Below are 23,646 nucleotides of genomic sequence, written 5' to 3'. Positions count from 1 at the left end.
CAAAGATATGATGGCCATAAGAGCCAACAAAGCAGGGAGAACAGGAGAGAGCAGGGCAGAGAGCAGCAGGCTCCCTGGCTTTAGACAGGCAGCGTTTACCTCCATCACAAACAATTGAGCGGGATAAACACTGTTTGCAAATTCAATTTAATGAACCAGGAAGATAATTTTGAATGGAGGAGTCAATGATGGTTTATGAGTCTTTTTAGCAGTAATAACCTAAGTGTTATAAATAACAATCCCAAACAATAATGAACAAAAGGTTGGTGGGGAGTAGGGGGTTATCAATATTAGAGTTTTGAAAAATCACTAACAGGATGCTTGCTTTTCTGCGTATTTAATAGAATTATAATCTTTCTTTATTTGAATCAACCTTAAATCCTTTCATAAGCTTCAAAATTTTTTATTTATCATTGGTTCTCTTGTATATTACTATCTTTCATACTTTCTTGAGACAAATAAACAAAAATAGACCTACCAATACTGCACTCAATTTAAAGCAATCTACCATCAGTTGCATTGCTCCCAAATTAAATTTAAATGTCAATTTAGAATGAATGATAATTAATTTCTGTAGCGACACTTTCAAAATTAAAAGTACTCTCAAGCAGGGTCCAACTGATCTTTGCAAGAGAAAAAGGAACCAGAGAAGATTGGAATTCAAACCCTTCTGGGACAGGATGGCATTTCTAGGATGACAGGCCTCTAGGATATCGAGCAAGGCCTGGCCCCATTCTCTGGGTAACACAAACAGGGGCAGGTTTGCTTCCTCCTCAGGACTCAACTTAGGGCTGTTTCCTTCATTTCACAACTGGGGAAAAGGGACTTTTCAATAACACAGCCAAAACAGAAAGAATAAAGACTTGCTGTGAAATTCTTCCATAAGGTCACAGGGTAAAAACAAGTAAAAGATCAACTCAGCCAAGAACTCACCTTCCAGAGGATCCTTATTGAGACCCAGCTGACTGATGATGTACCTGGGGATGTCAGTTTTGATACCCTGTCCTTCTTTCGCATGGCCTTCTGCTGCTTCTAATAGGTAGTAGAATTCTTCAGGATCAAATTCCTGCCAGAAGGCAAACACACGCAGATACTTCCTTGAGCCAAAACAATCTGAGATTTTACTATGTAAAATCCGTTCACAATAAAACTGCTGCACACACATGGTTGTGTGTTATTTATACAGAAAAGAGATAAATGGCTTTGAACACTATAGAATTCTCACTTTATATCTAAAGCCTATTCATATTCTAAGCCAATACTTGTGATAATTGGCAACAAAGATAGTGATCATTTCCAATTTCTTTGTAATGGAACTTTGAAGGTACTCTACTCCACTGAAAAAGAACAAGTCTGACTTTTTTTTTTTTTTTTTTCTCTCTTTAAGCCAGGGTCTCACACTATTGCCCAGGCTGGTCTGGACTCAAATGATCCTCCTGCCTTAGCCTCCTGAATAGTTGGGACCAAAGGTGCCCACCACTGTGATCTACTAGATCTGGTTTTGTATATATATGTGTGATGCTGGGGATCATTCCCAGGGCTGTAGGTCTGATTTTTATCTTTTTTAGCAAATTTTTAAAATCTGAGAATTTCATACAGAAGATTCAGTTTCTTTCTTTGTACAAACAAACACAAGGGAATAATGTTTAACTTCATTGACTCAACAATAGTTCAGGAGACTCCCTTAATATAGAAGTGTCCAAAAGTATTAGAAGGAAAAACTTCGAAGTTTCCACTTTTATTAACTCTAAATTTGCTGTTAATAGTCTCACAATGCAAAGATTAAGAAAGAAAAATAAGAAATTTAAACTTTTAATAACCTGTTTTCTGTAATAGTTTGATAATGTATTTTTCTTACGTATTTTATTCCTTGGTAATCTGTCACTTATACTATGTGTGTAATAAAAATCTTCCAGATTTTTCAATTTAAATGAATGCCCTGGATTGATGGGTTGTAAACAAAGCTGTAAATCTGCTCACAGATTTAACACATTTTGAAGTATTTTCAGTAATATTTGTTGAAAATTTTCCCCACAAGATTTTTCTCATTTTGATTAATGACCAAAAAAGAGGATTTTAGAACTTCAGTCTTTATTTGACAATTAGCTAAGTTTCTAAAGGCCATATATAAAAGTTTGCTGCAAATGAAGTAAAGCCAAACCAGTGCCAATGCTCAGTGCCCTGCAAAGACACCTGCAACGACTGAGGGCAACCCTGGGAACTGCAGGCATAGCATGGCAGGCTAGGAGAAACATCCCTTAATACTCTGTAACATCAATTTCATCTGAGCTCTATCCTGTACTGAAAGCAACATTTCCAAAGCCACTTCTAAATCCACTTATTTCTTTCTTTGAGAGGTTGTATTTTTACTTTTTCTCTTCTGATTATCAGAAATTATGTAAAAAATTAAGTTCCTCTTTTAAGGCAAGATCTGTTCTAGGCATATCTGCTGTTGTTCAGAAAGTTTTAAAGCTAACTGGCAATTTCTCCCAAATTTAACTATTGCACATAATTATTATTGCATAATTCAAATGCTACAACAGAAGAAGCAATAAGGAGTAAGAGTCCCTTGCACCTGTATCTGCCACTCACCAGTTCTCCTCCCCAGGAACATCATGATAGTTTTCCCCCTTTATCCTTATAGACACCCATGTCAAATGGTGTATTTGATTATGGGATCTTCAAGGTTCTGCCATTGAAGAAAATCCCCACACCCCACCTTTGTCTTGGAGATTCCCCCCTTACTGTAGCTCATCAGGTACTATCATGTTTATGGGGTTATGATTATTTCAATATTTGTAAAACAATGTGAATGTTAATTAAAAAAGGGGTAAAACTAAAGCATCACAGCCATATATGTTGTGTGTGTGTATGTATTGATGTGAAATGCTGAAAGCTCTCTTGTACACGTAGAGTTATAACTACTTCAATGGTTATGAGAACTTAAAAGTGAATTTCAATTCTATATTAATATCCCGCTAAAATAATTCTTATTGTCAAAGCTTCATATTTGTTTACAGTTTTGACTGGAACATCTATCAAAATTTCACAAAACAAAAATTATAAAAGAGGAAAATGATCACTGGTCAAAACAATGTAGTTGCTAAAATGAATTGCTTCTAAAAGTTTTATTCCTTTAGGTCTGGATGATGTCCTACTGTATTCTTCCGAATGGTTTGCTAACTGGCACTTATTTCTAACGTGGCACATTTTTAAAACAAATAATAATAATAGCCACAGGTCACTATTTAGCATATCTCTGACTTCCTTCTCTCTGAATCTCGGCAACTCCAAAAAGCATGAAGCACAGCAAGCATTTTAAATTAGCTGTGACATAAAGTAATTATGCTGAGATAAGGTCAAGTACATTATTTCATGATCATCCTTCAAGTTTGACCAGAATGTGATATGACTATTACAGAGTACAGCACCAATCCTAGAATTCTTTCTTAAAATATAAAAAGACAAGACACATAAGGATGTCATCATGAACATTCACAAGTCGTAGTTCCTCCTGACTCTTTCCATTTAACACTGGTGGTTGACATAATAAATGAAACTAGAGCTTTCTGATGGTTGCTGCTTTCCCACAGTTAACAATAAATAATGTAGTCACATCTAAAGGCATCTTACCAGGCACTCCAATAACCGAGCAGGGCGGGCAATAACAATTAGGATCTTTCGGACTAGCTGTTTAATAAAAGCCAATTCTCCGCTTTCGGAACGATCATGAGCCTATGAAAAAGCAGTGAAAAGAAATATGATACACAGTTGTTCCACTAAATGGGAAAGAAAATCAGCAAAGCATGCTAATTAGATAATTGCAAAATATTTTAAAAATCACATGATTTAGAAAACGCTCTTAAAAGATTGATAAATGGGTGTTATCTCTATATAAATGGACAGTATTAAACATATACATCTATGAAATAGCTCTACTAACTAAACTTTAATGGCAAAACTTTGATTTATTATCTCTGTTGAAAATCAAACATAAGGGCCCTTAATGTGAACCATGAATGAAGGAGACATTAAAAGTTTATGACACATTAAGTACATGGTACCAGTACAGGCAGCTTATCTAGAAACTGCACTTTTCAGATGCAACATCTTAGATGTATGAAATGACTAACATTAATGGAATACTTTTGTTACCCCAGCCATTTAACATGTTCATGAATACAGTTTACATATAAAACATGATTAACACATTAGTTATTTCATCACATGTAAGAGATGTGCAATGTTTATTTCAAATGTTGATTTAACATAAACAATGAATTCAATTTCGCACATTGAATAAATAATACGTAGGCACTGAACTTAGTAAAATTTAACTGACTCAAAATCTTTTAAAATTTTATCTTACATGTTGCCTAAGCACAATAAATATTTTGAGAGCAAAGCTCAGTTTGTTAGTAATCACTGAAATTTTCAATGATATTTCCTTGAAGAAATCTGGTAAATCTCTATCAAAGCTGGCACAAAAAAAATTAGAAGTTTTAATGTAAATATGTGCATACTCATTTTAGGTTTTCTTAATTTTTAAATTTATATGATTTACTTTCCTCTAAGGACTTAAAGTATCAAGGTGATGCTGGTACAATATAATTTCACAGACATAGTAATAAGCAATTAAAATCATTCAAAAAGCTGGGCATGGTGATCCAGACCTGGAATGCCAGCTATTTGGTCTGAGGCAGGAGGATCACAAATTCTGGCCAACTTGAGCAACTTAGTGAGAACCTCCCTTAAAATAAAATACAAAGGGTTTGGGGTATAGCTCAGTGGTAGAATGCTTAGCATGCACAAGTCCTGGGTTCAATCCTCAGTCCCACCAAAAAAAAAAAAAAAAAAAAAAAAAAAAAGCCAATCATAAATTACTTTATCATAATAAGGTCTGATCCCTGACCCCGCTCCCAAAAGAACTGGCAGAGAAAATTTATGAAAAAGATTGCAATATGTCTTATGAATTTAGACCATCAAATCAAAGGCCATGTTCCAAAATAAAAGAAAGAAATCATATACAAGTAAAAGAAAACAGCTAACATTTAAAATTAAAAATTATAAGAAAAACGAGAATGGGTTAATAATTATAAAATAGAAAGTGTTCTATTCTACTAAAACATGCAGACACATACGTCAAATATTGAAAACTGTCTTTTAAAAATTTTTCCCCCAATATGTGTTTTGCAACAAAAATGGATTTTGGAAGACACAATGAATGTAAGTAAGTGTGGTTATGTGTGTTTTTTTAATAGTTTACCCTTAACTAAACAAAAACCCCTAAAGATAAAGTAAAAAACAAAACCAGACAAAAAGATTTCTGACTTCTGGTCAGAATTTGGGTTGACCATTGAAGTTTCTTCGTACTATAATAATATTTTTTATTAATTCAGGAATATAAAGAATGTCTAAAAAGCCTGAACACATTATGGTGGCTTTTTTCAAGGGAAATGAGAATTTCAAATGTGAAAAAAATTAAAAATAGTCATTCAGATGACATAAATTCCATTTTAAATTTTTTTTAAAAATTATCATTCCAACTTCTTACTTCTAACAATCATCAGTCACATCCAAGGTCAAAAATATGAGTTATATTAGCTCAAACAATATTTGATCTGGTATCATTAAGTGGGAGGGGGGAGAGAAAGAAGAACTTTGCTAAAACATCAAATGAAATGATACAATTAACCTGAGAAGAAAAACTGTTTTCTGGCTTGCTGGAAACAAGCTCCAAAGGGGGACACTAATGGACACCCTTGGCCTCTATATTACCTATTGGTCACTATGAAAAACACCCTGACCCAGATTCATAAGTAAGTTAGAGTTCCCATATATATATATATATATATATATATATTTTTTTTTTTTTTTTTTTTTTTTTTTTTTGACAAAACACTCATTTGTGAAAGGAAGATGGATACAGGAAAGCATTCATCTGGAGTTGATCTAGACTTCAGGACTTTCAAAGGCATCAGTTAAATCAAGCTGCTCAAACCATAAGGGACCCTTGCCTGGGGTTATGCAAAAGACAGGCAATAGGAAAGGAGGTGGGGAGAGAGGCTTGTTGGCAGAGTGTCACAGCTGGGAATTGACAGCATCCAGGGGAAACCCTATCAAGTTCCCACAACTGGGCTCCAGCTAGAAGGGGACAGTTCTTCTGTGACAGATTAGCTCTAAGCTCCTGAAGACCACTGTAAATGTGACTCTGAAGATAGATTTAAGTTTTTAAAAAGTACTGAAGGAAACTCTATCTGTGGAAATGAACAACATTCTTATTCCTACCTAACAATGACCTTTGTGACCCAAGAATAATGCTTCTAAGCCACAAGAGGAATTTCTCTAAAACTCAACAATTTTCATCTCTCATATGTCCCATTCTCATGATCTTTGAAATTTTTAAGATTTATTTTTAATTGCCATGAAACAATCTGCCAAGTCTGTCATATATACAGAAATGAAAGAAGGGGATTATAATATAAATAGCAATGGATAGCAAATCTACCCTTTCCAGGGAGTGCCTACAAAGGAATGAAAAACACAGAACTAAACTGGTGATTATGATAATATCCTGGGACAGAATTGCGGAATTCAGGTTGGAAAACCTCACAGAGTCTGACTACAGAGCTCCTCTCAGGTCTGCCTTGTCCATTCAAAAGTCTAGCATTTCACAAGCATAGTTTCCAAGGTATTCTCATACACAGTAATAATCATAGTGTTTCCGGAATTTCCAAGAAGCCGATGTGATTAACAGGAATAGCAGGATTAGATTACTTGATGCTCCATAATCATAGATCAAATGTTTGGCATGCCATATGTATTTTCTTCCTTCCTCCCTCCCTTCCAAGTTACTGAGAAATCAAAAGGCACCACACACAGGGAGTTAAAGGTTAAAGATGACTCCTCTTCCTCAAAGAGTCCACTGTCTGCTAGTAAAGTGAGACCCCTAGTGACCATTATATTATAGTTCACTGTATGCACGGAGAGGGACACGAGCAGTGGGCCATGTTATGGGTTTTACCTGTACATAGAATGGAACATTGGGGAGTGTTACACCAATGTTCTTACAGCTGCACAGAAGTGTGGTGGAGTGGAGGGTTAGGCCTGGAGGAAAGCAGATCAGTGAGAATGAGGGTCTGAGTCAAGAAGTAATAGTAAGACAGGAGGAGAAAGTTGGAGAATATTTAAGAAGAAAACTATGAGTCCAGTGGTTGTGTGATGTAGGGAAAGAGGGAGTCCAGTAGGACTCAGAGTCCTAGCATGGAACTGAGAAGATGGTGGTGTCAATAATGGAGGCAAAGAATGAAGGAGAAGCAGGTTTCATTGAGGAGATGCCAAGTCTAGCCACAGACAAGGTGGACTGCCCACTGCTACTTTGAAGGGCTGTCCAAGTGGAAAGACATTCAGTAGGCAGACATACAAATCTGAAGACACAGAGAATGCTGACGGTCTGAAATACGGACTGGAACCCACTAGAGTCCATAGATCTTTATTTGAAGACAGTCAACAGTGTCTCCAGAGGAGAGAGCTGAAGCAGGAGGAAACTGTTGCAAACTAATTTGTAGAAAATATGAGTTGGAAGAGAACACACTGGAGGAAGAGGCCCAGAAGAAGTGGCCAGCGAGGTACCAAGAATGAGAGAAAATGTTAAAGAGATGAGGAGAGAAAGGGGTTTGAATACTGCAAAATAGACTGGTTCCAGTAAAATGGCCAGAAGCTCTCATGGCCTCTGAAAATGTGAAGACACCACTCATGCAACAAATATTTGGGTCCCTCTATGTGTTCCATACCATCCTACCTGAACAAAGCAGGTGAGATCCCTGCCCACAGAGTATTTATACTCCAGCAGAATGCTACTCAAAGTGTGGTCTGCAGACTGGCCCAGTCAATGAACTGTTATTAGTGTGGATGAGGTAAGTCAACTATTGAGAATAAGAATCAAGCAACTTTTACAGCAAGTTTACATGGCCAGGACACCCAAGTGCATGACCATTTTTTCTGTAAATTCATTTTCATTTTAGTTTATGGGAGAATTGGTCCATGCCACATTGGAAACCGACAATAAAAATCAACAACAAGTCCTTCACCCCCAAAGATAGTTTAAGAGGCACTGTTCTAGTAAACTGCAATAGGTTGAAATGTGAACAATGGCAACAGAGCAGAGAAGACTGCTCTGGAAGTTTGGACGGGAAAGGAAAGAAAAATAGTGGCTGCGAGCCAGAGAGTAATCTTCTTATCTTGCCAGAACTAAATTCTGTGGGGCAAGGACAGATGGATTTCTCAAAACTTGGGATGCTAGTATTTTCCTTCATTTTTGTGTGAGTATTTATATATTCATGCTTAGAGAAAACCACCTATGATTATATTTACATGGTCATAATTTATGCCCTATGAGATACAGAAATACTATAAATCTAAATATATAGGCTAAATAGGTTTCACTTGTAGGCTGTGGCTGATCAATTTCAGTCAGAAGAGCAATATTATGCAGTAATTCCTTTCCAGCACACACATTCCCTTCCTGTCCTAGGTGTTATCAGGAGCCAGACATGCAAGTGTTAGGCAGAGACGGTTCCTGTGTTTATCTGTCATTTTGGAAATTGGATATTTTGTTAGAAGAAGAACTGACATTAATGAAAATATAAGTTACCATTTACTACCCAACACCACATGCAGGTTAATTAATAGGCCTCACAGCCTGGAACAAGCCAGCAATTTTCCATTTAGCTTTTTCAGATATTAGAATTAGATAGCACCATCAAATAACGCACATATGCTCAGGCAATTTATAACTTTATGGGTAAAGGGTGGGGGAATCACTGCTGCAAAATCCTTCAAAATCCACTTATCCCAGAGTCATAGATTGTTGGTCCCAAGGTTCCTGTAAAGGTTATTACATTAACTTCCTATTACTGTACATAATGACCAGAATCAACTGATAGCAAGTAGCATCAGGTAGTGTTTTTTTCTTTCTTCTTTGCTTTCCTGAAATGTGAACTCCATCTCATAGTTACCACTATAAGCAAATGGTCTACTTAGATATCTTTTTTGCAGGGTAAATTCAAAACAAATCAGAAAACTTTGTATGCACGGATCTTACCTCCTGTAGCAACTTATCTAATTTGTGTTGCAATTCAAGGAAATATCGTGAGGTGATCAGACCCTGGTGGGATTTATCCAAACAATCTCGAGCCAGTTCAATAATCTGATGGTGAGTGAAACTAAGCACTCCATCTGCTAGGGGAAGGACGTTGTCAGGGGAGTAGCTGGTGATAATTTCCTTTAGACGTTCTTCCATCTGAGCTGTAGCCTGTTTGGAGAAGACACACATGCACACACAGGTGTAACATAGGGAGACACACGTGTAAACAATTCAGCTGTCATGCTGCCCGAGCATTTTCACAGACCTCCACAAGTTGTTAAGAAGAATTCCAAAACTTAAATCTAAAAGAAATCAGAATTCTGCGCTGAGGGTTTAGCTCAGTGGTAGAGTGCTTGCTTAGCATGTGTGAGGCCCTGAATTTGATCCCCCATGCTACAAAAATAAAGATAGAAACCTCACTTTTGCATGATATAATAATGGTGTACATGTGCCATTATACATTTGTCCAAATCCACTGATGGTACAATACCAAGAGTTGTAATGTAAATGTGAACTCTAGTGAGGCATATTGATCATGGGGGAGGTGAGTCATGTAGGGGCATGGTGGGTAAGGAAAATCTCCGTACCTTCCACTTAATTTTTCTACAAAGCTAAAACTGCTGTAAAAGATAAAGAGGAGGAAGGGAGGGAGAAGGAAGGGGCCACCACCATCTCATCATTTGGAATAAAGATAATAAAGATTTGAGGTATTCTAGTGAAAATGTACATTTCAGGATGCCAATTCCCCTTTTCTTATATTCCATCAAATATAAAATGGGCCACATAGGATTCCTGAAATAACTCTAATAATATCTGGAATTGTTATGCTTTCATGTTAGATCTTGAACTCTTCTGGATGGACTGTCAAAAATATCTAATATTTCTTCTCTTGTTACTTACTCAAAACTCAGGACTGCTGCTCAAGCCCACAGCATGAGCCCAGAGTTTGTTTTCTTGGCTAGGTTTCAATAAACAAGGAGCAAGCATCATGTATCATCTTTATCCTTCCTTCAAAAAGCTACACTGTGTGCAAAATGCCAAGGGAATTCCCTTGGTAAAATAAATCTAAAATTTTCTTTCCAACTTTCATTTCCTTCCCTGTGATCACCTACTGCCTAATCAATATTCCTGGGTAGCATGAATTATATATGCAGGGAGATTCCCTTTCCTCCTTCCTCCTGCTTTCCTTTAAGGTCTGAACCTGCATTAACTGCCATAGTAAGTATCTTTCTCCCTAGTGAGCAAGGGACACGTGATAAATAGCTAAAACAGCTTCAATCAATGACATCAATGTTGGGTTCATTACAAATAATAAGTGCTCTATTTCTGATTTATGAAACCAAAGATTTCCCTTTGTTCTCATGCCTGGGTCAACAAAGGGAGTGGGTGAGGATCAGCAATGATGTGGAGAGCTTGCCTTCTCCCAAATGTGCAGAAACATTTTGATGGGAAAGACGTGGAGGTGAGGCAAAGGGACAGGGACCACAGGAGACCAGCTCCTTGCAGCCAGGGAGTTTGGCAACAGCCCTTGGACAAACTGTACTCTGGCTCAGTTCAAATTCCTTTTATCAGCCTAACTGAGGAATACTGCAACTGTACCTTCCCTTCTACAGCAGTGGAATTAGAAATATCACAGCTAAAGAGATGGGAAGTCAGAGAAAAGGAAAATAAGGTTTAAAAAGAAAAACAGCTTTGATGACACACCAACCTACAGATTCCGAGGGAGAAAATGGGTCTCTACTTGACAACACAGCAGCAGGTCCAGAACACAGGCACAAGGACCACAAAGGGTGGAAGGGCCTTTGAAAACAGACCCTCCCTGCAGCTCCATACCAGGCCCACACAGGGCATGGGGCACAGCCAGAGCATTCACTTTAAAGCCAGTTCAGAGCACCCACAGAGTGGAGAGTCCTCAGCAGTTGTTAGCTTAATGTTTTGTTTTTGTATTTTTAGTTATTTTCCCTTTCTAGGAAGGCTGCAGTGCTATTTAATGCAAGTCATTACTGGATAGGACCCTTACTTCCTATGACAAAACCACCTTATAGATGCTAAACCCATGTTGCCTGTTCATTTAGATGCTAGGCATCTTACATTCAATTCATTACCTTTGGGAACCTTTCTTTGTAGACATGGTTCATCATAATTATTTCATGGTCACAGCAGGCAGGGGATCGTCCAGGGCTGCAAGCAAAGCAAATTACCCTTTTAAACCTGCCACAGCATGAAATGAAAATAAGCTTTTTATTTATAAATAGTCAGTTGCATCGAAAGTACTATGCAACCTTCATATGGAAAGTATGCTGCATTAGGTAATAAACTAATAAAATCAGTCATTAGTACATGCATACACACACATACCCACAAACACAGAGGCACTCTGAATAGGATTTGGAAAGCAGGCTCAAAAAGCAAAATGCCACAAAAAACAGAGTTACAATACCAGTTCAGAAAACATTCTTAAACTGAGATTATATTCTTCATGTAGTATGAATTTATGTAGTTACAGAAAGCTATTAATGAATTGTAGTACAATACAAAATAGGGCAGCCACAAACAGCAGTATCTAGGACATGTTTAAGAGTGTAATTTCACACTTTTATCATACACCTGCGCTCGGCCACATACCACCGGAGAGGGCTGAGAGTTCTCCATGGCACAGGTGTCGTAAGTGAAATCCATTTTCTAGCCTAGCAAATATTTATTTGGGATGCTGAGGTAGGCATTATGTATAATAAGAAACAGTGGCATACAACTGTTGTTTCCCTCTGTATTTCAGTAGTCCATTTGTGGCCTTCCTGGTATACAACATTAGGGTAATTATATGTCTGGGTAGGTAAAATTTGTACAAGCTATCCCAGGAACTTCTTTAATAAAATAAAAAATGGCAGTAAAACACAGCACCCTCCCTAGAAGGACTGGTACAACTAAACTTTTATTCTGTATCTCAGAATATTCTAAAATGTCTCCACAATTATCAGCATGGCTGTGTTCAGTGTTAGTTTATGGTAGTAAATGGAGAAGAAAGATACCAAGGGAAAACGCTCTGAGTACACTTTGATTCAACTGAACACCTAACTTTTTTTATATTACATCCTTACTATGTCAACATATTCCAATTTCACAGCATCAAGATCTATTGTCACTGGGCACTGAGATGGACAATCGATGCCTCCCTTCTAAGAAGGACCTGCTGCCGGGGCAGTTGGAGTGCTGTAAGCAGAAACGCTGAGCCGTCAGACCCCTCCAGGGTGGCCCAGCTGCAAGGAGTCATCTGGTTAAAGCAACATCTTTCCCAGGGTGCCTCTGTCCTAGGGTGTTTCAATAATAAACCCAATGACTGTGGTGATCTGGCCCGAGGGAAAACTCCCTGTGAGGTCCACAGAGGTGGCTGGGGCTGTATTACAGCTGAACTTCTGCTTCTACCCAGTCCCACTTTCTCCCTTCCCTTCCACAAGTGTTGGTCCCCAAAATGCTCCCTAATAAACATTCTAGACAGGAATCTCTACTTTAGAATCTGCTTCCCAAAGAAACAGACTGATACATACTGTTTGAAATAAGATTATAAAAAAAAAACAAACTGTCCCTACTCAATGTATAGTGGATTACATTTGACATTCATAAAACTCAGGAGACACAAACTCCTGAAATTTTGTTCACAGTCCTGGGGAAATTAAGACTTATGATGCGAATAAAGAATAAAAAGATTGGGGGTGGGGGCTTTTATAATATGGATGCTGAGGAAAAATGTTCTCCTTCCTTTTCCACCAACCTTCTTCCTCTTCACTTAATATTAACTGCTCTGGTACCATGACAGATTGCCTTAAAATTTCCAATGGCTAGAAGCTTTTATAGGTAGCCCCCTAAGGTCATCATGATTACCATTAAAGCAACAATTAGCTAATTGTGAAAAGTTAGAACAAACAAGACAGTGCCTCTTGATGATAATTAACAATGTCATCTTTTATATGGAAAAGTCACACTCTATTTATGATAGTTCACAAATCAGTTAATGCATATGTGAATTATAAGATGAAAGGTCTTCACTCAAAATGGCTGAAAACAGATACTCCAAAGACATAAGTGTTTGGTCAGGTCCACACACACCTGAGACTCCGGGAACGAGGGCGCATGGGTGTGTTCCTGCATCTGTTCTCAGTGGCGATGCTTTCAGTGGTACAAAAATGTTTCGATAAGAAGTGTAATTCATCTGGCGTTGGTTGGTATGGTAACTGATGCAGCTTCTCCTGGGAGGAGCAGGATGACTGAAACAAACCAAAAAAAGTCATAAGACTGCCTCCAAAACAACGCCCCAAACCTGGGTGATATTCCCATTTTACACTGCTTCCTTTTCATGTTATAATTGTAACTATGTCCTAGTGGTATGTCTGACGTTTTCTCTGAGGGGTCAGTATGCCTTCTATATCTCATCTCATTTGTCTATAAGGACAGTTTCCCAAAAGACAGTTTCCTCTCTGGATAAAACCAGGCTCAGACAACAGAACAAACCCAGTCAAAGTCAAAGGAACTAAGCAGACGGTGGAGTACAATCTGAGTGCTCACTTCTGCTCCTGAGATTAAACACTGCGACTTTAGGTAAATAACAAATGATACGATGTAAGATCAGAAATAAGATGGTGAAATCCCTCTTAAGAACACATGCTGTCCTTTGCTCCACTACCATCAATATGTGCCATGGGTAAAACAGGAGGGATAAAAAAATTTTTCTCAGTAAGACCATAGTTTTAAATTTTGTAATTCCCCACCCCGCAACCCCCAAGGCTATCACTTTTTTCTTTTCTTTTCTTTATCTCTTTCTTTTTTTCTTTCTTTTTTTAAGAAAATAGCTTCAGGAGTGGCAAGTTTTTAATTGCTTATCTATAGTTTTTTTTTTTCCTTTTAAATGGTGCTAGGGATTGAATCCAGGGCCTCACATAAATACTAGTCAAGTATTCTACCACGGAACTACATCCCCAGCCTTTTTTTAAGAATTTGAGACAAGGGCTTACTAAATTGCCCAGGCTGGTCTCAACCTTGTGATCCTGCCTCAGCCTCCTGAGAAGCTGGGACTACAGGCATGCACCACTGTTTTGCTTTTTGAAAGCATTCAACACCTAGAACATGGTAAGGCAGAAAAGGTGAACATCTAAATAGCACCACTTTTAATCAATCTGGGATATATAGCTATAAAGCAAAGAAACTATTTCTTGTTTAGTTTTAGTGAGAAGTAAATTCTATAAGCATTCTTAATAAAAAGAGATTGAGAAAGTGTTAAGTAGAAACATGGTTAGGATAAGCATATTTTGAAAGATGCCACTCATTTGGAAATGTCAGTTCTAACAGGCTTTGTTATTTAAAAAAAAAATCTGTCATTACATTAAGAGCACCTTTGTAAATACCAAAGCACTGCAATGCAGTAACACTAGGAATTAATGGCTACAGCCTAAAAATATCCCAAATATCCCAATACCTTGAAATTATAAAATGCCTTACTAAGGACAGGTGGAGACAAAGAGGGACTTTTGTAATGTAATGAGATTATTTTATAAACCATAAAAATGAGAACACTATTAGAAAGGTTTAGAAGATAAACACAAAGCTTTATTCAGAATAAATAGGCACAACCTTAAATACTTCCATTATGAAAAAAATAAAACACATGACCTGAGTCAATTCAAGAAATCAGGAAAATAATAATAAAGTCAATTCAGGAACAAGAGAGGCAGTGGCATTAACAGTAAAGACAATGAAATTAGCAAATGGAACAAGAGATTTAAGAATCCATACATAGTGCTAGGGATGCAACTCATTAGAACAGCTGCCTAGCATATGTGAGACCCCAGGTTCAACACCCAGCCAAAAAAAAAAAAAAAAAATTATACATATGTCTCTGATAAATCAATGTTTACATTTACATTCCTGTATTTAAGATTTCAAGATCCATGAGTTTAAAGAAATGACTTTGGGTGGCAAAGTATCATTTGAAATGATAAGCTGTTTAAAATTTTTATTTAATCTATCTAGTGTGAATGTTGTTTCAGGTTACTGTAGAAATAGTAAAACATTTGATCATGAGGTACTGGCCCAATTGCTGTTGGGCTATTATGTACAGCCCAGAGATCCTGCTACTTATCTAAAGGTGAAAATTAAACAGGTTAATCTTCCAAAACACACCAGGATCAAGAATTTCACATTAATCATTATGTAACAAACTGTACTTGTATGGGAACAATACAAATGGCCTACAGGGAGGGGTCTTCTGTGGATAAAGGCAGGAGACAGGATGGGAAGGAGAGGCTTCAGTGATATCTTTAACATTTCATTTATTAAACAAAACAAAAATAAGTCTTTCAAAATAGCTGTAGCAAATGTAACAAAATGGTGACATCTGTTGAATAAAAGAATTTTTAAAATAATCATATACATTGTCTCATATCTCCATAAGCCATGTGGCCCATGTTTAGTGATAGAGAACATGATAAATTGGGCGATGTAGAGGTACAAGGGGCTGTCCTAACTTTGACAGTACTGGAGAACTAGGAAGCAGGCAGCTTCTCTGGGGTGAGTCCCTTTCATCTGAACTGGAACAAGCAAGGTGTAACTGGATTAAGGGTCAAACCAATAGGATGGGCCTAGGGCAAATGGGCCTATAGCAGCACAGTGAAATGGCTTGGGGTTGAATAAAAAAGGTATTAAATGGGGCATCCAAAGTGAGGTTTGTTAGGCAGAGAAGTAGAGGTTCAGTTTCAGCAGAGATGAGAGACTCAGAGGAGAGCTGCAAAGCCAGCGTAGAGAGTTCTCAAGGCAAAAGAGGGATTCAAATGCAGACCCAATTGTCCCCGTGTCCTCTTATATTTAATTTATTTTTCTTTTTGAGACAGGGTCTATCCATGGTGCTCGGGCTGGGTTCAAATGATCCTCCTGCCTCAGGCTCCCAAGTTGCTGGAACTATAAGAATATATCACCAGAGTGTGCTCTCAGAAGCTTATTGAAAAGGTACCTCTCTATTGCTCACACAGTGTGGGAATACCACTTTCAGAAGAGTTTCAAGAATTAGTTTGGTAGTTTTCCAATAAATTAAGTCTCATTTCTTCATATTCCTTTAAGTGTGGTACCACTGAGTCTTGTTCTCCAACTAATTTGCATATGATTTTGACTACACCATAAATCATATTCCTTTGCAAGGAATGAAGATTTACACACACACAAAAAATCTCTGCCAGTTCTTAAGGCAATGAGTTTCAAATAGATTTTCTGAGTAATGATATCATTCAAATAAGCATTTAGTCTCTCAAGATAACCATTCTGCAAAGGATAGTATGCATATGCATGCCTAAGTTTCTACTTGTTATTTATTAAAAGCAATATAATTTTATAGTCATACCTCATATTTATGAGTATTTATATTCTTATTTCCACTCTTTCTTTCAGCAGAAAATAATTTATCTGGTGGGTAATATATGAAGGAATGTCTTCCGACTACTGCAATTCCATATTACTTACTTTAAAATTAAAAATTATGATCTGAATATTATCTTGGAAAAGTTCCACGAATTAATTTTAACTGCAAAATTTGATGCTAAAAGAGTTTCAATACTAAATATTCTCTGGGAAGACTGATTAACTTCATATGACCAAATCTTTCCAATTTCAGAATATAGCATTTTTAACATGTGGGCAATTTTGCTGTTTCCATCATATCCAAAGGATAACGATATAATAATGTTTACATTTCTGCATAAGCAGTTCTGGAGTTTGCCTAACAACACAATTATTTGCAAAATTTAAACTATATTTTCAGAGGACTTATAATTTTATCTGTATATATTCTATATTTTAATTTTAAAATAACTAAAGTGTATTTTTGATAGGTTAAATGACTAATAGTTAATGAGCCATCTAAGAGTGAAACACATTAGAGTTAGGAAAGAAGATACAATAACTACTAAGTAGTTCTGAACAGATTTTGCCCTCATGTTTAAAGGACAAGAGCGCAAACTGAAGAAGAGAGAGACAGCTTTCTAGTTTTTGCTCATCACTTTTATCAAAAACCAATAAGGAGGAAAGAAAGCAGCACTTTGGTGCAACAGCATCTATACAGTCCACAGATTAAACTGCTTCTTAAGATTTTTGACAAACAGACCATTTTGGAAGCTTAATTTTCCTTTTGACAGAAAAAAGAGGAATGTTGATATCAACAACCTTGTATCACCTTTTTCAATAAGACAAATGCTGTAGAGAAAATGTGTTAGAAATATAGAGTATGTGTGTTTGGCTAAAAACTGTCCCAGGTAACTTCTTCTTTAGGCAAACATGGAAGTTAAGAGAGAGCAGTGGCTCCATTATGATTGATGGCCATGTTAAACTTTGTAATCACAGGGTTTGTTTTAAGAAATGTCATGTAAATGTTTTAAAAATAGCCAATTGCTAAGGTTCAGACCACTGGTTATATTCATATTGGTAAAAGAGGGGGGTTGATAAACAACCCTTCTGGTTTCTGATCCATAAAAAGAGGCAAGACAGCAGCAACTACATCACAGGTGTGTTGCCAGGATTCAATGAGCCACAGCACTTCAGAAGCTAGACTAGTGCCTGCTTCATAGTAAGTACTTGTAAAGATGTCAATTTAATAAAAATTATTTATATGCAATGGATTCCAATTTCACATAACTCACCCCTTTTTACAGATTCATTTTTTAAAAAAATGGTGAACAATGTACTAGAGATGGAAAGAAGAGAGATCCTGCACTCTGCTATTTTTCTTACAAAAGAGATTCCTGCATCTAAACCATAATGATCTCCACTAAAGGCACTGCAAGGTGATTGAACTGAAATAAAAGAATTTGGAGTCTGGGGAAGATTAAATGAGAGTATGTACAAGAAAGTTAGAGAACAGAGAGTCAAGCATTCTATTTATTTATGTTTGGCTCTAACTAAAGATACCCAAGGATCTGGAAAAGTATGGCACTTAGAACTTAAAAAAAATTACTTTATTTCCATTTTTTTTGGTCAATCAATTTCAGCATTTGTTTCTGCTTTTCTACATTTTCAATGTGGAGATTTGTGTAGTTACTGTCATAACGACCAAGGATGACTTCATTATTAGTGACAATTTTATCTGGTGATGCCATTCAATATTTTCACTGATGCGAGACTGAAACTTCTTAAGATGGTTAGGATGTTTCTCAAAATGATCTCAGTGGATAATAAATTCATCTACCACAACAAGTGAAATAAGGGACAGGAAAATAAATGACCTTTCTTCAATAAAATGCCATAAGGAGAAAGTATTTAGTAATACAGTCGATTTTAGCAATTTGGTTTTAAAGTTGCACCAGGAGACCCAAATTTTATTACAAATGGAGTTCTGGAAACACACAAGATAAGGTGGTGGTTATACCAGTTAGCATTTATTAATTTAATTATAGTTTCTTGTTAATTAAAGTATTATTAATTGGTTAAATCTATGTGCTCACCAGCACAGTGCTATGGGTTGTGGAAAACAATAGATGGATATCCCTAAATAAGGAAGCACAGATTTTGACAAAATGAGGAAGGAAATGCATCAGAAGGGGCTCTATAGTCACTGTTCCTGGCTGGTACAAGAGCATCCGGGCCACCTCATTAGATATTTATTAAACACCTCTGACCTCCTGGGCCTTTCTAAGTGACCACCTGGTTCCCAAAGCCCTGTGGATACAGATACCCCACAATGCCACTAATTTAAACTAGGAACCCATGTATCTAATCTACTGAATTGTGTCCAGTAATTGCTAGGCCTCTTGTTGAAAATCTTAAAGAGTTTGGGGCAAAAACATCCTTTTCCTCTATCCTCTTTACATGATTTCATCTTGTCTATTTAATGTCTTTCTCATCTTTCCTTAAAAGTCCTTTCTTTGTTAGAAAAAAAAAAAGTAAAAGGGAAACAAAAGAAAAAAGTCCTTACCTAGAAGGCACAGACAAATTTAAGGCTTGCTTTTTGTTGTTGTTATTGTTTTTAGGAGAAAACAAAACAAAATAAACCTCTACCTAAGACACACAAGAAAGAAGACCAAGTCCATCAAAGTTTAATGGCATTTTCAGCATTAATATCACTGGCATGGAACCAAAGCAATAAAATCAGATTGTGTTTTTCCCCCCAAACTATACCTAATGGTATTAAAGTGAAAGTTCCCAATCTCCTCCAAACTTGTGATCCTGGGTCTTATACAATTTATGTACCACCATTTAGAAGCTTGCAGCAAAAGAATGTCCTTTTTATGTTTGTCAGGCTGTCATTTGATGCGGAACCTATTCACAGTAGGAGACATGTGGAATTTATCTCCTCTTTCTTACCAGGAAACACCCAGAGAAATCACTGCCCGCTCATTAGCTCTGGGGTTGTGAGAGAGAAGGGAGAAAAGCAGGCACTTACAGAGACTGTAGAACTGGGTGTGTTTGTCCCATAGCCAGAGGAGGGGAGGGAAGCCAAGGACCAGCGGCGTCCATCAGACCTATGGAGAAAGAGAGGTCAGCTCAGGCCAACACTGGAGGACTGCTACATGACCACCCCAGGGAAACTCAGTATTTTTAGTCAAATGAATGACACAAACATACTCTGTGAGGATGTGGAAATGCTCAGCCAGGGTCAGGATAAACAAACATTATACAGCACGTTGACTTTTATTTAAATGGAATCAATACACCCAAACAAGTAGAAAGTGAATGGGTTGATCCATAGTATTGATCTCTCACTAATACACTTTGACAAAATGAATACCAGGGATAATTACAATGATCAGACTCAGCAGATTCAAATGAATACAAACAGAAACAGGGAGGAAAAGCACTCTCATCTGGGAACTAATATCCAGGGCCACAATCTTTGCAAGAGCCTGGATTCCACCATGGAACCAGAGCCTGTGAGGAAGTTCAGTGCATCCCAAGCATTTTCCAGTTAGGATTTTTAAGGGAACATTTCTACTCCTCACACCTAGGGAAGGAGGGAGCTGTGGGCACATAGCTGGCTCAAGCCTTAAGTGGCAAATAACTTTACCACTAAGCAATCGATGGTCTTTGGCTCTGAACCTCTGCAGGGTTATTGCCCAATGACTGAATGTGACTTGACTTCACCAAGTGTCCATCCCCTGCAGTTTTTGAGCATGCAGCCTAGCTCTGGTCAGTGACAGGAGGGCAGAAAAAAAATTCTCCCCTAGTAACAGAACCTAATGCAAGAGTAAAGCCATCTTCTCCAGTCTTAGAGGTAAAGCTGTCAGGAACCTTGAAGAGAGTCATTTTTATCTTCAAATGGTAATAGGACAGTGGTTTCTGAGGTGGACTATAGTTATGAATTAGGATCACTTGTACAAGGGTCTAAAATGAATTCATGCAGTGGTACAGGCACAACCACTGACAGGGCAAAGTGTCATCAGAAAGTAAACTTTCTGAAATCTCTGCCATTCTGGAACCATTAGCAATTTTATTACCAATTTCAAGTAAGGCTGTGCCCTAAAAATTATAAAACATTGTGGAAACAAATACATGCAAATTTGCCCAGGAGCAAAACAGGAAAAATGCACTTTATAAACAGGAATATTGTATTCTTAGATGCAATACCAAGCACAGACTTTTTATAATCCAAAACTATATTAAATTTACTAAAAGAAAGAAAATACTGGGTAAAATCTACCAGAGAAACATTCCCAATAAATTTAAATCAGGGAATTCAACAGTATTAGACTTCAAGAAACCACAATTAAATGTTTATGTAAAATGCTGACCTTTTAGCCTGGTATTCAAGGGAAATATTATCCTAGTAACGGATGTTACTGTAATAAATGCAAATGGTCCACAAAGACAAAATGGAGAAAATCAAGTGGACGAATCACAGAACTACTACAATGTTAAGATTTTAGTTGAATTTACCTGTCATTTCTGTGACCGTGATTGGAGTACAATTGAATCAAGTGTGTTTAAAAAAAAAAAAAAAGAAGAAGAAGCAAAATGTTTGTAAATACAAATACACCAGGTAAAAGGAATTGGGAAAACTGTTATATATTGTTCAGTAACATTTTTAAACAATTGAAAATATTAAAGACTTAAGAAGAAAATACTTATAATAATATAAAGATATCCAACAATCAGTTAAATGTACACAGGTTCATCCTACCATGCCTGTACTTTATATTTTAAATACTTCCAATTTGGAAAAGTAAGAAATGGATATGATTTTAAAAGAATTATTCAGTCCATTTAATAGCAATTATCAGAAACTAGTCTCTGGAAAGAGTGAGGGACACAATTTCCCCTACTATGATTTTGTTTTGTGATTCATTAACTCTCCTTTCCCTCAGGTATCAACGAACATATTTCTGATGGATGAACAATTCCAGGAGGAGACATGTTCTTATTAGTTGTGAAGCATAAATTACATTTGCTTAGTCCAGAAAACACACAACTAGAAATATATTTAAACAAGAAGGTGCTCAGTACTCTGTACAGCCATCAAACAGAAATAATTTATGTCTCATAAAGTTCCCTAAGTTGTCCATATCTATTTACTAAAATGGAGCAAAAGGACCATTGCATTTTCATTACCATGACAACCACACATCAGGAGTTACTATATATGCTGTATGCAGTACTTAAGAGAGAACATGCTCCCTTTTCAAGAAAGCTATCACAGGAGTGCAATTTGGATTTTACTAACAATGTTGTCCTTTCTTTGCAGTAGTTACCAATACAACATTATCTGAAGATAAGACTACATTCTTGCCAAAGCAACAAGGCTTTTTGAAGAATCTTTTTTATTTGTGGGTGGAAATTTCAATGTTACATTAAAGGAAAAAAAGAAGGGAAAAACATCTAATGGGAACACAGGACTCAAAGAGATTGCCAAAAAAAAAAAAAAAAAAAAAAAAAAAAAAAAAGTCATTTCAACACTACTCATAAAATTCAGATTTAAAAAATGTACAACAATGAAAGAATAAAAAACTCTGATATCAACCCAGTTATTTTAACTGTATGAAGAGGAAGCAGATTTCTTTCTGTCTTTAATTGTTATAGTTATCTGGGGTGATACATTGTATATTCTAGTTGATGCAGGAACAAACTGAATATAGTAATAAATGTAACCAACTAAAATCCAATCAACTAAAATCAACTCCAGAAAGAATTCTGAAACAGGAACTAGGAAGTTGCTCTCATTACCAGAATTCAGCAGCCAAATCTGTTCCAGTAAATCGCTTATGGAAATACATTCTGTGATTTAGCCTGGCAAATAACAACTACACAACTAGGAGAGATCCCTGGCATTTACTCAAGGACTTTAGATTTACAATGGAAGTGAAAATAATTTACACTTTGGCAACTTCTGGAAAGCCAGAACGTTACTTCTTCCATCCTTCCACCAAAGGAGGAAAAGGGGGTGGCGGGGGGAGTAACTCTACAATTAGATGGATTGTACATCAGTACAGGTTGAGCATCTTCATCTAAAATTTTGGGATCATGAGTATTTCAGATTTTGGAACTTTTTGTCTTTTCAAATATGGGCATTGGCTTTACCATTGAGCATTCCAAATCCAAATACCTCAAACCTGAAACTCTTGAATATCATGTTGCTGCTCAGAAAGTTTCAATGACTCTCAAGAAGTTTCAGATTTTTGAACATTCTGTATTTTGGATTTGCAGATTAGTGATACTCAACCTGCATTACAATTAGTGGTGTGAAAATATTTCCTTGCTCCAGATAAAATTCACATTATGATGCTAATGTTTAATGTTTTTAAACCTAAGTATTTAAAAATTAACTTGATAAATTTACTCTTGAATCTGGGTGAGAAAATATAGAAAAGAAGTGTGCACCATTACACTTCACAGTTGTAATTGAACTATATTATAGGGAGTATCTATCAATGAAACAAGTAAGGTCAGAATACATTAATAAGTCTGACCTTCATTCTTCACCCAGTAAAATTTTTTAAAATAGAGCAATATTTCCTTTCTTGGCCAAATTTATAAGAAAATAAAATGTGGATTCTAAAAATGGCATTTCTTTGCAAACGTTCAGAAATGCACAGCAATGGTGACCCTGGATAAAATCTCCATGTTTCCTAAATGAAAATCAACTCCAAAATTGAAGAGGAAGACTCCCAGACATTTAACAGAAAATGCCAATTTGAATTTTCATAACAGAGTTCTGTTTACCTGAATAAAAGTTTAAGAAAATAATCACTCATGTCATAATCTAAATTAATACTTTTTGAAGAGTGTGGAGGGAGTTACAGCCGGAAGTTCATGCAAAATCAACCGGAGGTCTCCTGTGATAATCTCCTGTCACGGTTTATGGTTTGTCAAAAATAACATGCTTGGGGGTTTGTGTATTTTTTTTTAAGCACAGAAACCAGCTTCATCTGTCCTTCAGTCACCCACTTCATTATTAGATTCTCTTCATTTTTATAAATCTGGCAGGATTAAGAGGCTATGGTTTCTGTCATGTTTTAATGCATGCTGTAATGAAATTTGCA

At 36.6% G+C, this 23,646-nt stretch overlaps 1 protein-coding gene across 4 annotated transcripts in view; it reads right to left on the bottom strand.

Annotated features, from left to right (window-relative positions):
- The window catches only part of Mast4 (microtubule associated serine/threonine kinase family member 4), a 158,802-nt gene that overhangs the window by 50,049 nt on the left and 85,107 nt on the right, over positions 1 to 23,646 (bottom strand). For all 4 annotated transcript variants that reach the window (XM_047556720.1, XM_047556721.1, XM_047556718.1 and 1 more), the window contains 6 exons: positions 19,557 to 19,635; positions 13,250 to 13,407; positions 11,251 to 11,326; positions 9,104 to 9,313; positions 3,634 to 3,735; positions 934 to 1,066 (listed from right to left, as the gene is read on the bottom strand). In XM_047556720.1, the coding sequence (XP_047412676.1) occupies positions 934 to 1,066; positions 3,634 to 3,735; positions 9,104 to 9,313; positions 11,251 to 11,326; positions 13,250 to 13,407; positions 19,557 to 19,635 (758 nt within the window). The remainder of the gene's footprint in view (positions 1 to 933; positions 1,067 to 3,633; positions 3,736 to 9,103; positions 9,314 to 11,250; positions 11,327 to 13,249; positions 13,408 to 19,556; positions 19,636 to 23,646) is intronic.

This window comes from Sciurus carolinensis, chromosome 6 (genome assembly GCF_902686445.1).
Source record: "Sciurus carolinensis chromosome 6, mSciCar1.2, whole genome shotgun sequence".
Lineage (NCBI taxonomy): Eukaryota > Metazoa > Chordata > Mammalia > Rodentia > Sciuridae > Sciurus > Sciurus carolinensis.
This window is presented reverse-complemented; position numbering and strand designations above follow the sequence as displayed.